The sequence below is a fragment of the Schistosoma mansoni genome (genome assembly GCF_000237925.1).
Source record: "Schistosoma mansoni, WGS project CABG00000000 data, chromosome 3 unplaced supercontig 0044, strain Puerto Rico, whole genome shotgun sequence".
Classification (NCBI taxonomy): domain Eukaryota; kingdom Metazoa; phylum Platyhelminthes; class Trematoda; order Strigeidida; family Schistosomatidae; genus Schistosoma; species Schistosoma mansoni.
In genome coordinates, this window is record NW_017386006.1 from 1867640 (window position 1) to 1879865 (window position 12226).

The window sequence follows — 12226 nt, forward strand, 5'->3', positions numbered from 1 at the left end:
ACTAGGTCCCCATTAGGTTGCGCTTGTTTAGCTGGGAGTCATACCCTTCCAAGGGTATTGATTCAATTTGTATCCGATTCAGATATTCCAACTACATCAGCCACCACTACTACTACTACCAGTAATAGTAGTAGTGGTGGTGTTACTCTCCGTGAAGACACTCGAATGGAAGTGGACGAATTCAGTACAGATGTATCTTACAATTCGAATGCTATTTCAAAATCAGATTACTACAAAACACTGACTTTAGCTTTTCTTGTATTAGATCAGTATGAAAGAAGTATACAAGTATGTTTTTTTTTAAAAAGATATTAGCTTTCATGTTAAAATATCCATTATTGTTAACATTCCAAGTTATGATTATATATATATATATATATATATATATATATGCATAAATTCGCATCACAAAGTTTCATTCATTCTTTCATAGTAAGCTTCTGTTACGTCTGATGATTGAATACTGGATATTGACTTCGTAATCGCTTTTTCATCTTCCAGATCACTCGTAAACTTGAGTCTTTGACGGAAGAGAGGTGGGGATAGAATAAAAGGAGGCTTTACTTCCAATGTTAGGTGAATTGTAAGAAAGAAACTGTATTTGTAGGCTCACAGGTGACCTCACTTTTGTAGAAGCTTTTTGAAATAGGTTAACTTTAGTGACGAAATAGGTAGTTATCCAATCAGGGTGTGACACATTATACATCAATTTTCTGAGAGTTTCCTAATCGGGCTAAGTGTTTCCAACATTGTCTTAGCTTCTGGAGATTTTTCCAATAGCTTTATAAGGTCGGATTTATTGTATTATACATTATTGAATATTATTGTTAACGTACAGTACCGTCATTTAGCGTATTTGTTTGTGAGACAATAATTTATGGACGCCTTCGAATAACGCCAAAGTGACCTTGAGAAAATTCATCAATCTACCAGGGTTTAAAAATGGTTGTAAATTGGCACAAGGGATTGGAATTGAGATTTAGAGTTAGGGTTTTCATCATGAACTGAAATAAGCTGGAATGCTATTTCGCCATATGAATAAATGAATTTTGGACTAAAATCCAAGACTCTCTATGTTAAATCTGATTGGTTTGTTCATTAGTTACATTCCTGCTATTGAAGTCAATATTCTTGTAATTATCTAGTTGTGCATGATGTTCAGAGAAAATGGTCAGTCAAGAATGGAGATTAGCTTTTCACTCATCTCTCATTTTATTTTTGTGGTTTAAAATGTTTGTACAAGGGGCGTGGAAACTTATACATACAACTGCTGTTATACAATAACAATTACACGTTTCCTCAAATTCTTTTGTTTTAGGCTCTACGTTTACGTCAAGAATGTGTCAAGCTGTATGCTTCCTCGCATAATTGGCATTGGTTTGATAATCAAGCAATGCTTTGGCATCCTTATACGAATGAAAGTATACGAATTATTGATAAAAGTTTTCATAAAGGTGATTTATGCGCATTTTGTGATATTAATCGTCGACCATATACTGTTGAATTTCCAACTATGACACAAATAAATCTTGTCAGTATGCATAGACGTCCTGTTATGCTTTTCCCATCCATTTCTGAGAATATAGAAACAGATGAAGCGTCATCAATACAAAGTAAGTAATAGAAATCGTGCACTACAGTTATTCTTACTGATTGCTTATTTTTATCGTGATAAAATTTACATACCATTTGTAGATCATAAATTGCATTCATCAATTATCTTAGGATACTTGTCGGTTTTTCTGACATTGCCTAATATAAAACAAGACTGAGAGTAGCAGAGATGTAGTTTAGTAGTTTGGGGGTTATTGTTTGTTCAATATCTAACGTACAATCTAGTACGCAGTTGTCTTTTGTGTTAGGTAATCAGCCAGTCAATCAGCTACAACGTAGGACCAGGCACATATATGCATCGGTCCGAGTTGCCACACCTCATTAGCACAACATGATGAACACCAAATCCATAGAATTAGTTACTTCAATGGTAGTTAATATATAGAAGAAAGATTGCGCATGAGGATGTAATACAGGAAGAAAGAATTAGTTCGTAGAATGAAAGGTACAAAGCAATTTTAATCTCACGGTTTGAGGGAAGACAAAGGGTTTATACACCTACGCCATTGTGATCGATTCTGAGCCATGTCACACAGAGTCTCTAACTATTGGTCACAACAGTCGTGCAGACCCCAACCAGGTAGTCTGCATTTGCCAACATGGCTCAGACTAGAAGTTAGTGACTTCAAGGACTGATGCCACGTTTTGGTTTGGCCGCCCCTAACTTTCTTTCAACCATCCCCAACACTAGTTAGCACTGATCCTCGTGGTAATCAGTGTTCAGGCATACTTAACACGTGGCTCAACCATCTCAGTCGGTGAAGACTTACAACCTCATCAACTGATTTACCATCATTCCCTAATACCCTGCGTCTAACCTCACTACTACTTACCCGATGATCCCAGTAGATGCGAGCAATATTTCTAAGACATCTGTGATCGAATACTAGGAACTTACGAGTATCATCCACTCTTAATGGCCACGTCTCGGAACCATGAATTAGAACAGAACGAACTGCTGCGCAGCATACTCATCTCTTAATTGATAGACGGATATCTGGCCTTTGCTATAGGTCACGTAAGTTGGCAAAAGCCAAACGAGCTTCCTGAATCTCTGCAGAGATTTCGTCAGACACCAGCCCATTAGGTCTGATCAGACTTCTAATATAAGTGAAGTTGTCGACTTGTTCGACTAATTCACTCCCGATCCTTAGTTCAGGTGTTGACGCAGGTCAGTCTTGAAGCAACGAATTGCATTTAGAGGGGAAGAAACGCATCCCAAACATACTGGCATTGTTACTCAGTGCTACCAAAAGACTGCATTTTGTCAGAGTCTTCACCAAACAGGATTATGTCATCTGAGTGGATAAATGGACCTCCTGGTGGGAGATCAATCCCCGGGAATTCAGTCGATGAGAACGTTATTTCTAGCAGTAGGTCTATGATGAGATTAAACAAAAATGGAGATAGTGGACAACCTTGCTGGACACCATATGAGTTTACAAAATCACATGACAGTTCTCCATAAACCTTAACTCGACTGGTAGTGTTCAAGTAAAGAGCCTTCACAAGGTTTATGTACTTCTGTGGTACGCCTTTCGATGACAGACACTGCCACAGAACCTCTCGGTCCACAAAATCAAATGCTGCTTTTCAGTCAAGAAAAACTATCATTGTCGGGCGCCGATAGATAATAGATAATAGTTCTTTCATATAATGTTGCATGTACATTTAAATTTTTTCAGTCTTTCCAAATTACTACTTTCTTAATGCATTCGTAAATGTTGTTTAAATCTTCCTGTTATTGATACAAAGAGTCTTTTTATGGTATAAGTATATCATCCTGTGCAAATGATTGCCTATTACTATTAAGTCTTTTTGAAGTACTCGTGTCGTGTTTTTTTTATCGACAGACTTTAACTTTCTCTAAACACACCATACTTATAGTTTGAACTTTTTAAATGGCTATATCATTTTTTTTAGCGACACCGTATGAATTGAGTCTAATGAATACAAAGATACCAGAATGTTTAAATGCAGAAGAACGTTCAAAACTATGTCATGCATTATTGACACATTTTCGTACTTTCAAAAATTTATCATCAGAACAACAATCACATTCAACATTATCCATGTCGGAAAATCAACATTCTGATGATCAGTTGCCTCTACCATCTGACTGTTTAAACGCTATGTTCAGGTTGATGCTTCGTTTATGCTTTACAAGTTATGAAGATGCAGATAAGTTAGCTGAAGCGGATCTCTTGACAACTCTATTCTCGTATCCACATGCGCCGGAGTTTTCTCCGGAATTTTCATCTTTCGTTGGTGCTTTGATTTCCGAAGTGAGTTTCTTTTAAAAATTTGTTGTAATTTAGTGGATTCTTTTCTTGTTAGCTTACTATTGTCTGCTCAAATGAATTCATTTTATTATTGATCTCATCCTGAATGCGATTTTACGATGTATATCCCCTCACCTAATAATGTCCTAATATCGAGTTCAAGCACCAGTCATGCATGAGCGACATAGAACGTGGTATATATATATATATATATATATATATATATATATTCATCTACCTAAGCTATCACACTAAATTAGCATAGAGAAATTAGAGTATCAAGATGAGTACCAAAGTAGTAGTTATAATGTCATCAATGCTAGTACAGAAGACTAAGCATAAACAGTGCGATTCTAGAGGAATAAATTCACGGAATAGAATAGTTTAAGATAATTTTAAACTTAAAACCTTAGGAAAGACAACGCGTGAGCACATCTGCACCATTGTAACGAATTTTAACTCATGTCAATCAATCTCTCCAACCAATGATTACGGTTATCCCCCAGTTCCTAGCCAGATGGTTTACATCTGCCAAGATCGCTCAAATTAATTTTCAATGACTTGATGAAATGATGTCACTGTTTTATTTGACCGTCCTAATCTTCTTCGGAACCTACTCGCACTCCTATCAAGGTAATCGATAGTTTGCCATGCATAGTACACGTTTCAACTGCTTCATTCTATAAGGATTCACTACCTCATCGGCCGATTTACCAGCTTTTCCTTTCTAAACTCAACATTCTTCAATCAATAGTCCTAGCATACGCAAACAGTACTTTAAAGTTACCTATGATCAAATACTGCTAAACTACAAAAGTTACACCCTCAATCCCTGTGAGAGCCAGCGTTAGATACCTATGAATTTGCTGTAGATATATAGTTAAAATCGTTTTATTTTCATCTCTAGACTTTTGACGATACTTCGACAATTGATCGGATAATGAAGGAAATTTGCATCCGAATGTCCAGATCCGGTATGCCTAATGTGTTTATGGGAATCGATGCTGGCCCTAGAACTTGTCGAGATTTGTTCTATTTATTGAGTTTATGTGCACCTTTGCTTGCTAAAGATCGTGAACGTGCTCTTAGATTAGCAACAGAAACATTCAGTTTATCTTTGCCCGATAGCGATATAGAAGGTAACTATTAATCTGTAAATACTTTTTTTGTTTACAATATCACTTTGTTCTTGTAATGAAATCTTTATTTTTAAATTAAATATTACCATCTTCTCTCATTTTATACATTTAAACTAGAAAAAGGAAGTTATCGCTTTTATTTCGGTTCTCCCCGAACTTTCGTACAAATGAAGTTGAAATTAGCTACGTATTAAATTTGTTTAACTATGACGAAAGATTCTGACTTACTTTTTGAATAATTTTAGTACATTGTACATGATTGTTTGCATAGACATAGTGAATTTGTGCATATATACAAGTTTTTAACCAGTTGACACATTACTTATAAAATGTCAGGCTTTCTCTGATCCCAAGAATTCTGTTTCTCATCATTGAGTCACCTGACTCAATATCCAGTATACTTATTCCATTGTTGTAAGTGATTCAGGATCTACGTTTTCTCAGGGTGATGATTTTTCCACAATATATTTTTCAATTCAGTGTACAGTGTAGTTTATTGTATTGCGATTCCATAGCATTTACTCATATGCATCTAACTTAAAACTTTCATATCAGTCGCAATTTTGTTAGTCTTTTTTTCGTTTCGACTGTCACTATTGTTAATTAAAAATCTTACCACCTATTTTCAGGTAAAGTTTATCCAAAGACGTATATCGTTGAAGAATCTAATCCTCCTGGTGCTGCTGTTTCGGACCGATCTTCAGTAATATCCTTCCCGCTTACTCCACATCAGAAGCATTTACTCACCCAGCTGATGGATTTAATTATGTGTTCAACTTGGAAATCTAAAGGAAACCACACTTTCACTGGTCTTCAGCATATAGAAGTGAGTTTGTCGAGCAGAAATAACATATTTTTATACGTAGATGATAATTAGAATTCTTCTATATCTCCTAACTAATGCAAACACCAATATTTTGATGGCGTGAATGTAGCCCTTTGCCTCATTAAGGTTTTTTAGTCGCAGTATCGTCCTTGTACATGCACACACACGCACATAAATAATGCCAGTAATTTAAAACCATCGCAGCTAAATCGCCGAAGATAGTACTTTTATATATGTCACTTGTAAGTAATGGATGCAATAATTGGATAAGTCTTCCTCTTCTTTATATTTATTGTCTAATTAAATTAATGGCCACGTTCTTCACCATACGATATAAAGCTTTGATTTATTACTTAGCTGAAGCGTCTATCACTTGCAGCAGTTATGAATGATTTTGTAACCGTTATATATATATATATATATATATATATATATATATATATATATATATATATATATATATAATTTCAATCGTGATGAACGATTTTCTTCATAAGTTTTCTGTTACTTTACATTTACTAGATGAAAATTCAATTTTCGATTACCTACTACCCAGTAGCTGACGTATATAATTAGAATCTTAATATTGTACAGTAGCAAACATTGTATATCTAATTGTCTTTTTTCCTTTGCAGGTAACGGAAGCACCCGGAAATGACGGTTTTACCTCAGAATCTGCTCATCCTCCAATATCTAATACAAGAACTGTTACTTCGAGGAGTGGTGCCACAACTGCACAGTCTGCTAATACATGTACTCGTCCTGATCAGTCATCACTGGAAAACTCTACAATTCGTTTAACACATAGTGAATTTAATAAACAAAATGGCTTTGTAGTTTTAGGCAAATCAGATGCGATGCAATACTTAATTGACTTAGTTGGTACTTACAAATCTGTTGCTGAGTTTGTCGCAATGTATAAACACAAACATTCCGTGGAGCATACATCTGGTAAATCAAACGCCGATATATCAAGGTGTTCTTTTATCTCCTATTTATTTAGTCATCAGTTAAATAACTCTGAAACAGCCGAATCTACTATGTCATTGTTGAAAAACTTAATACTCATCAGTAGTGAATCCATTCAAGGAGTAATTATAAATGAATTTAAAGCATCACTTGGTCGCGTTGCCACTAAACATTACCCCATTTCACTAGAAGATAATAAGTCTGAAATTATCTCTCCAATGAAAAATGATCGAATCGCATCTCATATGATGTTTTTAATGCGTATACTATCATTGCCTTCTCCTCTAATTAATCGCGTTTTACGTTTGTTATATAAACGAAGAATACCAGCGGATATTGCTAGATTAATTGCTATTGTTGACTGCAATTTACCTAACACACAGTTCACAATTAATATTATGTTGCACGCTCTAGAAAGTTTAACTCTAGTAGATCGTCAATACACTAAGTTTAATTCTCAAGGAAAAAGACTTGCGAATAACTCTACGGGACGACAAGTTAATGCTGCTTCAGCTTCGAATGAGGAGTCAGGTGATGTAGAAATGAGACTCACTAGTACTATACAAACATCAACTATTACCGACTCAACCTCACAGGATCCAATACTTCATACCATACCATCATCTGAACAAAGAACTGATGTCTCCCTTGACAGAGGTACGACTAACATATCTTCCACCATTCCTGGCTCGGATCATACTATCAATACTTCTAGAGATTTTGAGACTGATTCCGATGATGATGATGACGATGATGTTACAATGTCTGATCAACAGGAGTTTTCACACCCTGTGCAAAATGTAGATTCTGCTTTTGATAGACCTAGTTTGATTCTATCCAGCACTGCACAAGGTAGCGCTTCTTCAAGTCTTAATCGCGTTCTAAATGATGTTTTGACTGTCCAGGCTGATATGGTCATCAGTTCTGATCATAATGAAAACGTCCATCAGCCTTGGCGTAGTGTAGGCAACGGAGATCAAGAAACTAGATCTGTGATATTTGTTTATGATGATGAAGATGAAGGAAGTTCCGGTCAAGGTGCTGAAGGTAATAATAGTCAAGAAGAGGAAGAAGAAGACGATGTCCTTGGAGAAGATGAGGACGAAGAGGAGGAGGAGGATGATGATGACGACGAAGATGATGATGACCAGGACGATGAAGACGGTGAAAATGATCCAGATGTTGAAGGTGATGACGGTGATGTTGATGTTAGCGGTGAAGATGAAGAGGTTGCCTTTGTTCTTAGTAGAAGTCGCAGACATGAGAACCGTACTCGACCTTCTGGTTTGTCTAGTCCACGTCGTCGTCGACCGAATGCTTCCATTTCTGTTACTGTTACTACCAATCGGACCAACAGTGATCGCAATCAGAATACTGAGTCTCATGACGATGGTGAAAACTTGCATAATGAAGATACCGATATTGTACTTCATGACGATACGCATGTGGAGGATGATGGGAGCTTTGGTGATGATGATTTAGATACATATGGTAGAGATGATGACGATACTCCTCGAGATGATGTGGCGATTATTTCTTCCGATATACCTGGTGTTATCTTTCCTAATGAAAACCGTGGGTCTCATGGAAACCATTCAGTTGCAGCTGTGGTCGAAGAGACTCTTCGTCGAGTAGTTGCTCCACCTTTGAATGTAATCTCATCTAATGGTTTTAGAGATCTTGGAACAAATAGTTTGTCAACCTTAAATGTTCATTCGCGAGGTTCTTCTACCGGTAACTGGGATTATCTTCTGCCTGCTTTTACAAATTTAATTGCTCGTCATGGTTCTCGACACATTCCATTTGATGGTGAATCTAACCTACCAACAAGTACTACTATATTCCGTTTCGGTCCTGAAGCATCAGTATTTGTAGGTGGAAGCAATTCAACTCGTTTGGGATCTGGTGTAAATTTTGTTTATTCTTCAAATAATCAGACAGGTCTTAATACTTCTCAATCTATTCAAGCAGTACCAGCTGCAACCCTGGCAAATCAGCATCCTTTACTTCAGGTATGTTTTTCATATTGTTTTGTACTGTTATCCTATTACATTCGCTTACAAGATTTGTTAGGTCTTATCCATAATAAAAAGTTGGGAATCATTAGGTATAAACGTGGAAGTAGATAGTTATGAAGATGTTCTAAAATTAAACTTTCTGTTATTAAAGTGATTTACATGAAGTAAATCAATATGATTTTAAACCTTAGATTCTTTATTTCACTAAATCTTCATAGATTTAACACAAAGAACTAACTAAAATCTCTTTGTAGAATAGATGGAATGTGTCTAGCAATGAAATCTAGAATGTGCATCTCTTCCAATTCAGGATTTATTACTCGTCTCAAAGTTACTGATAGTTTTGATGGCCATGGTAATTAATCTCTTGTATTAGTTTTGTTAGGCTGTAAGCTTGTGTTACAGTTTTGACGGGCACATTCGCCCCAACTCCTTTTTTTCATGTTTGACTGGCTTCAAATATATTTGCTCACTACTTACTAAATATTGACTTCCAGTTGAACGTTTTTAAAATTATGTGGTACTATTCCTCTGTGTTTCTACAACTTTAGGTACCGATGACCACTGGAACTAATGTTGGTCTTTCAACAAATAACACAAACACTGGGACATCCAGTCACAATACATCAACCAATAACGTTAGTGGCTTACGTGTATTTGGCGTTCTGCCGCGACCACAACACGTTCCTCCTCATTATGGTACACGTCATCGGATTACAGGTTCATCTGGACCACATCTTTCCTCTGGTCTTACTGGTTTACGCCATCATACTTCATTTAGCCGACTATTTAATGCTGAATCTGAACCAGATGGTGTTAGTTCAGGTGGTTCTAATAGTCTGAATCGAAGCCAACTTGCTACTGATGTTAGCGGTTTAGGTTTAAGTCGACCAATCATTGCAGATGCGGTTTCTATGTCACCAGTAAATCGTGTATTTTACGTTCCACCAACGATCCCTCAACAACAATTTCCACCATCTTATGGCAGCCGTCATCGATTTCCAGGCACAACTGCATCTCACCTCCCTTCAAGTTCCGGTAGTTGCTCACGTCACCAAACCTCATTCAATCGGTCATTTAATGCCGAGTCACAACCAAATGCAAATAGTGAATCTAGCAGTAGTCACCTTTGCAGTCAAATCACTGCCAATGCTCAAGATAATCGTTCTGGACCAGAAGCCGATGCACTGGTGTGGACAATGCTAACAAGTCTAGCTGAAGATCAACCTTCTCCTGTTAATTCCGCTCTAAGCGCGGCTATATTTTCTAGGTTCTTTTCACAAGGACAAACTAGTAGAAATCAACAAGGAATAATGGATATTCGTTCTAGAGGACTAACTCCTTATGCAGGTTATGCTCTACCACCCCATTATCGACGATGGACCAATCTATCCCGAATGTTATTCGGGCATGAAGTTATGGATCTTATTCTTTTGGCTCGTCACCATATTTATAAAGCACTCGAACAGAAACGTCATGAACTGTACAGTCTGCGTATTTCAGAAAATGAAATACTCAGCTTACCTGTGGTTACTAGCTCGCCGGATGAACCACTGGTTGCAGCTCCAACATTGACTTCTACTAATAATAATGCTAATGAATCTGCAGAAACATTTGTAACATTTGCCACTCCTCTTGTTACTTGCGTGTCAACGTCTGAAAATTCCGGTTACACTCAAGAATTTTCTGTGGATTTACAACAACAACTACCTGTTGTTTCTATCGATAGTGCAGCTACATTTAATCAAATTAATCCGGATGTATGTGTTAATGAAGCATCTGAAATATCGATTTCATCAGATGTGTGTAAGTTATAATGAATTCTTTTTAATATCTCATGGTCATGTACCATTTGTTTATAATGGTACACACTAAACTGATCTCTAGCAGTATTATTTCTGCAGCTCAGTGGTTAAAGGATTCGACTTCTAGTCAATTAGTCCCAGGTTGGAAATCCATTCCACATGATTTGCTTTCCAAGCAACGGAGTATTATTACTAACTTGCACATGTAGTGTGGCTTGTAGATAACCTACTCAGTGAACAAGTTAATAGTAATGAATAATAATAAACACATATAATTATTACTTCCTCAATTGGATTTTCGTTTGTTTTAAGTAGGTTTGGCATTTCAATTTACAAAACCTATCAGTTACAAAGCTATCAGTTTGTATTCATTATTGTACTTCATCTTTCTATAAATGTTTATTTTACAGTCCTGGTAACGTTGTTTCCTTTTTGCTCTAAAGTGTCTGAAAAGAAGGACGTTATGTTCTAATTGGCAATTCCACTACCAATCACAGGTTTATTTACTCTGTTTTGAGACACACTTCAAGTACGACAGCTAGAAATACTACTCGGTTACTGTGACTATATGTAGGTAAAGAGGAGTTTGAATTTGGGATCTGTCGGTTAAAAGTCGAATGCTTTACTCATAAAGCCACAGGTATTTTGTTGACAACCTTGTATTGTAGTTGATTATCCATAAAACAGTTTAGTATAATGATAACAGATTAGGGGATCATTAACTATTCAGTGACAGACAGCTCTACATAATAATCTGAATAAAAGTAGATAAAGTTTATTGGATTATATAACCATAAGATTGTACTGTGCTTGGAACAAGTAGCCATAATAATTTCTGTTAATTAAATATTGATAATTCAATAGGTTTCTTCATGTGTTTACTAGAATTAAACCACGTAATTTTCTTTTGAAAACAAATCATGCTTCTTATAGCGAAACTTCGTTTCTTATTGTTTATCTCATAGCTTTGAGCAAATATTCACCGTTCTATATTGTTACATTTTTTCGTAGTTTGTCATAATAAGCGGTGCAATTTCCATGATCTTTTTTTGTCAATATATTCATATTCAACTGATTATGGACTAAAAGAGATACCTTTTCTCAAACTATTATCTCAGTGTAATCTTTTTTTCAAGAATATATTATAACTGTTATTGTTTATATTTATGATCGTTTTTTTAATATTTAAGCTATGTCAAATCCAGCTATTTTACCTGTTCAAAATGAACCAGAACCTACAAATCCCATAGAAAATATATCAAATCTTGTAACATCTTCTAATGACACTCCTACTACTAATACTTCCACTGGACCACCAACAAGATCACTTGTTATGACTGATGAAGAAACTATTCAATCATTAGTAGAAGGTGGAATGGATCCATCATTTTTAGATGCATTACCTGAAGAAATGCGACAAGAAGTTATTGCAGATCATCGTTATGCAAGACAAGTTCAACAACGAATCAATTCTATGAGTTTACCAGTACATGTTAATTCAGAATGGCTGACTGGACTTCCACCTCATATTCAAGAAGAGGTAACCATTTGAATACACTGTTTATTTTTATAT

The 12226-nt window shown here is 36.0% G+C and overlaps 1 protein-coding gene across 1 annotated transcript in view; it reads left to right on the forward strand.

Moving 5' to 3' along the window:
- Nucleotides 1-12226, forward strand: part of Smp_167690 (ubiquitin-protein ligase,putative) — a gene marked incomplete at its 5' end in the record, with an annotated part of 41865 nt that overhangs the window by 13707 nt on the left and 15932 nt on the right. The window contains 7 exons of the mRNA XM_018791463.1: nucleotides 1319-1613; nucleotides 3538-3899; nucleotides 4804-5035; nucleotides 5665-5861; nucleotides 6497-8842; nucleotides 9400-10654; nucleotides 11844-12193. Of these exons, the coding sequence (XP_018645407.1) occupies nucleotides 1319-1613; nucleotides 3538-3899; nucleotides 4804-5035; nucleotides 5665-5861; nucleotides 6497-8842; nucleotides 9400-10654; nucleotides 11844-12193 (5037 nt within the window). The remainder of the gene's footprint in view (nucleotides 1-1318; nucleotides 1614-3537; nucleotides 3900-4803; nucleotides 5036-5664; nucleotides 5862-6496; nucleotides 8843-9399; nucleotides 10655-11843; nucleotides 12194-12226) is intronic.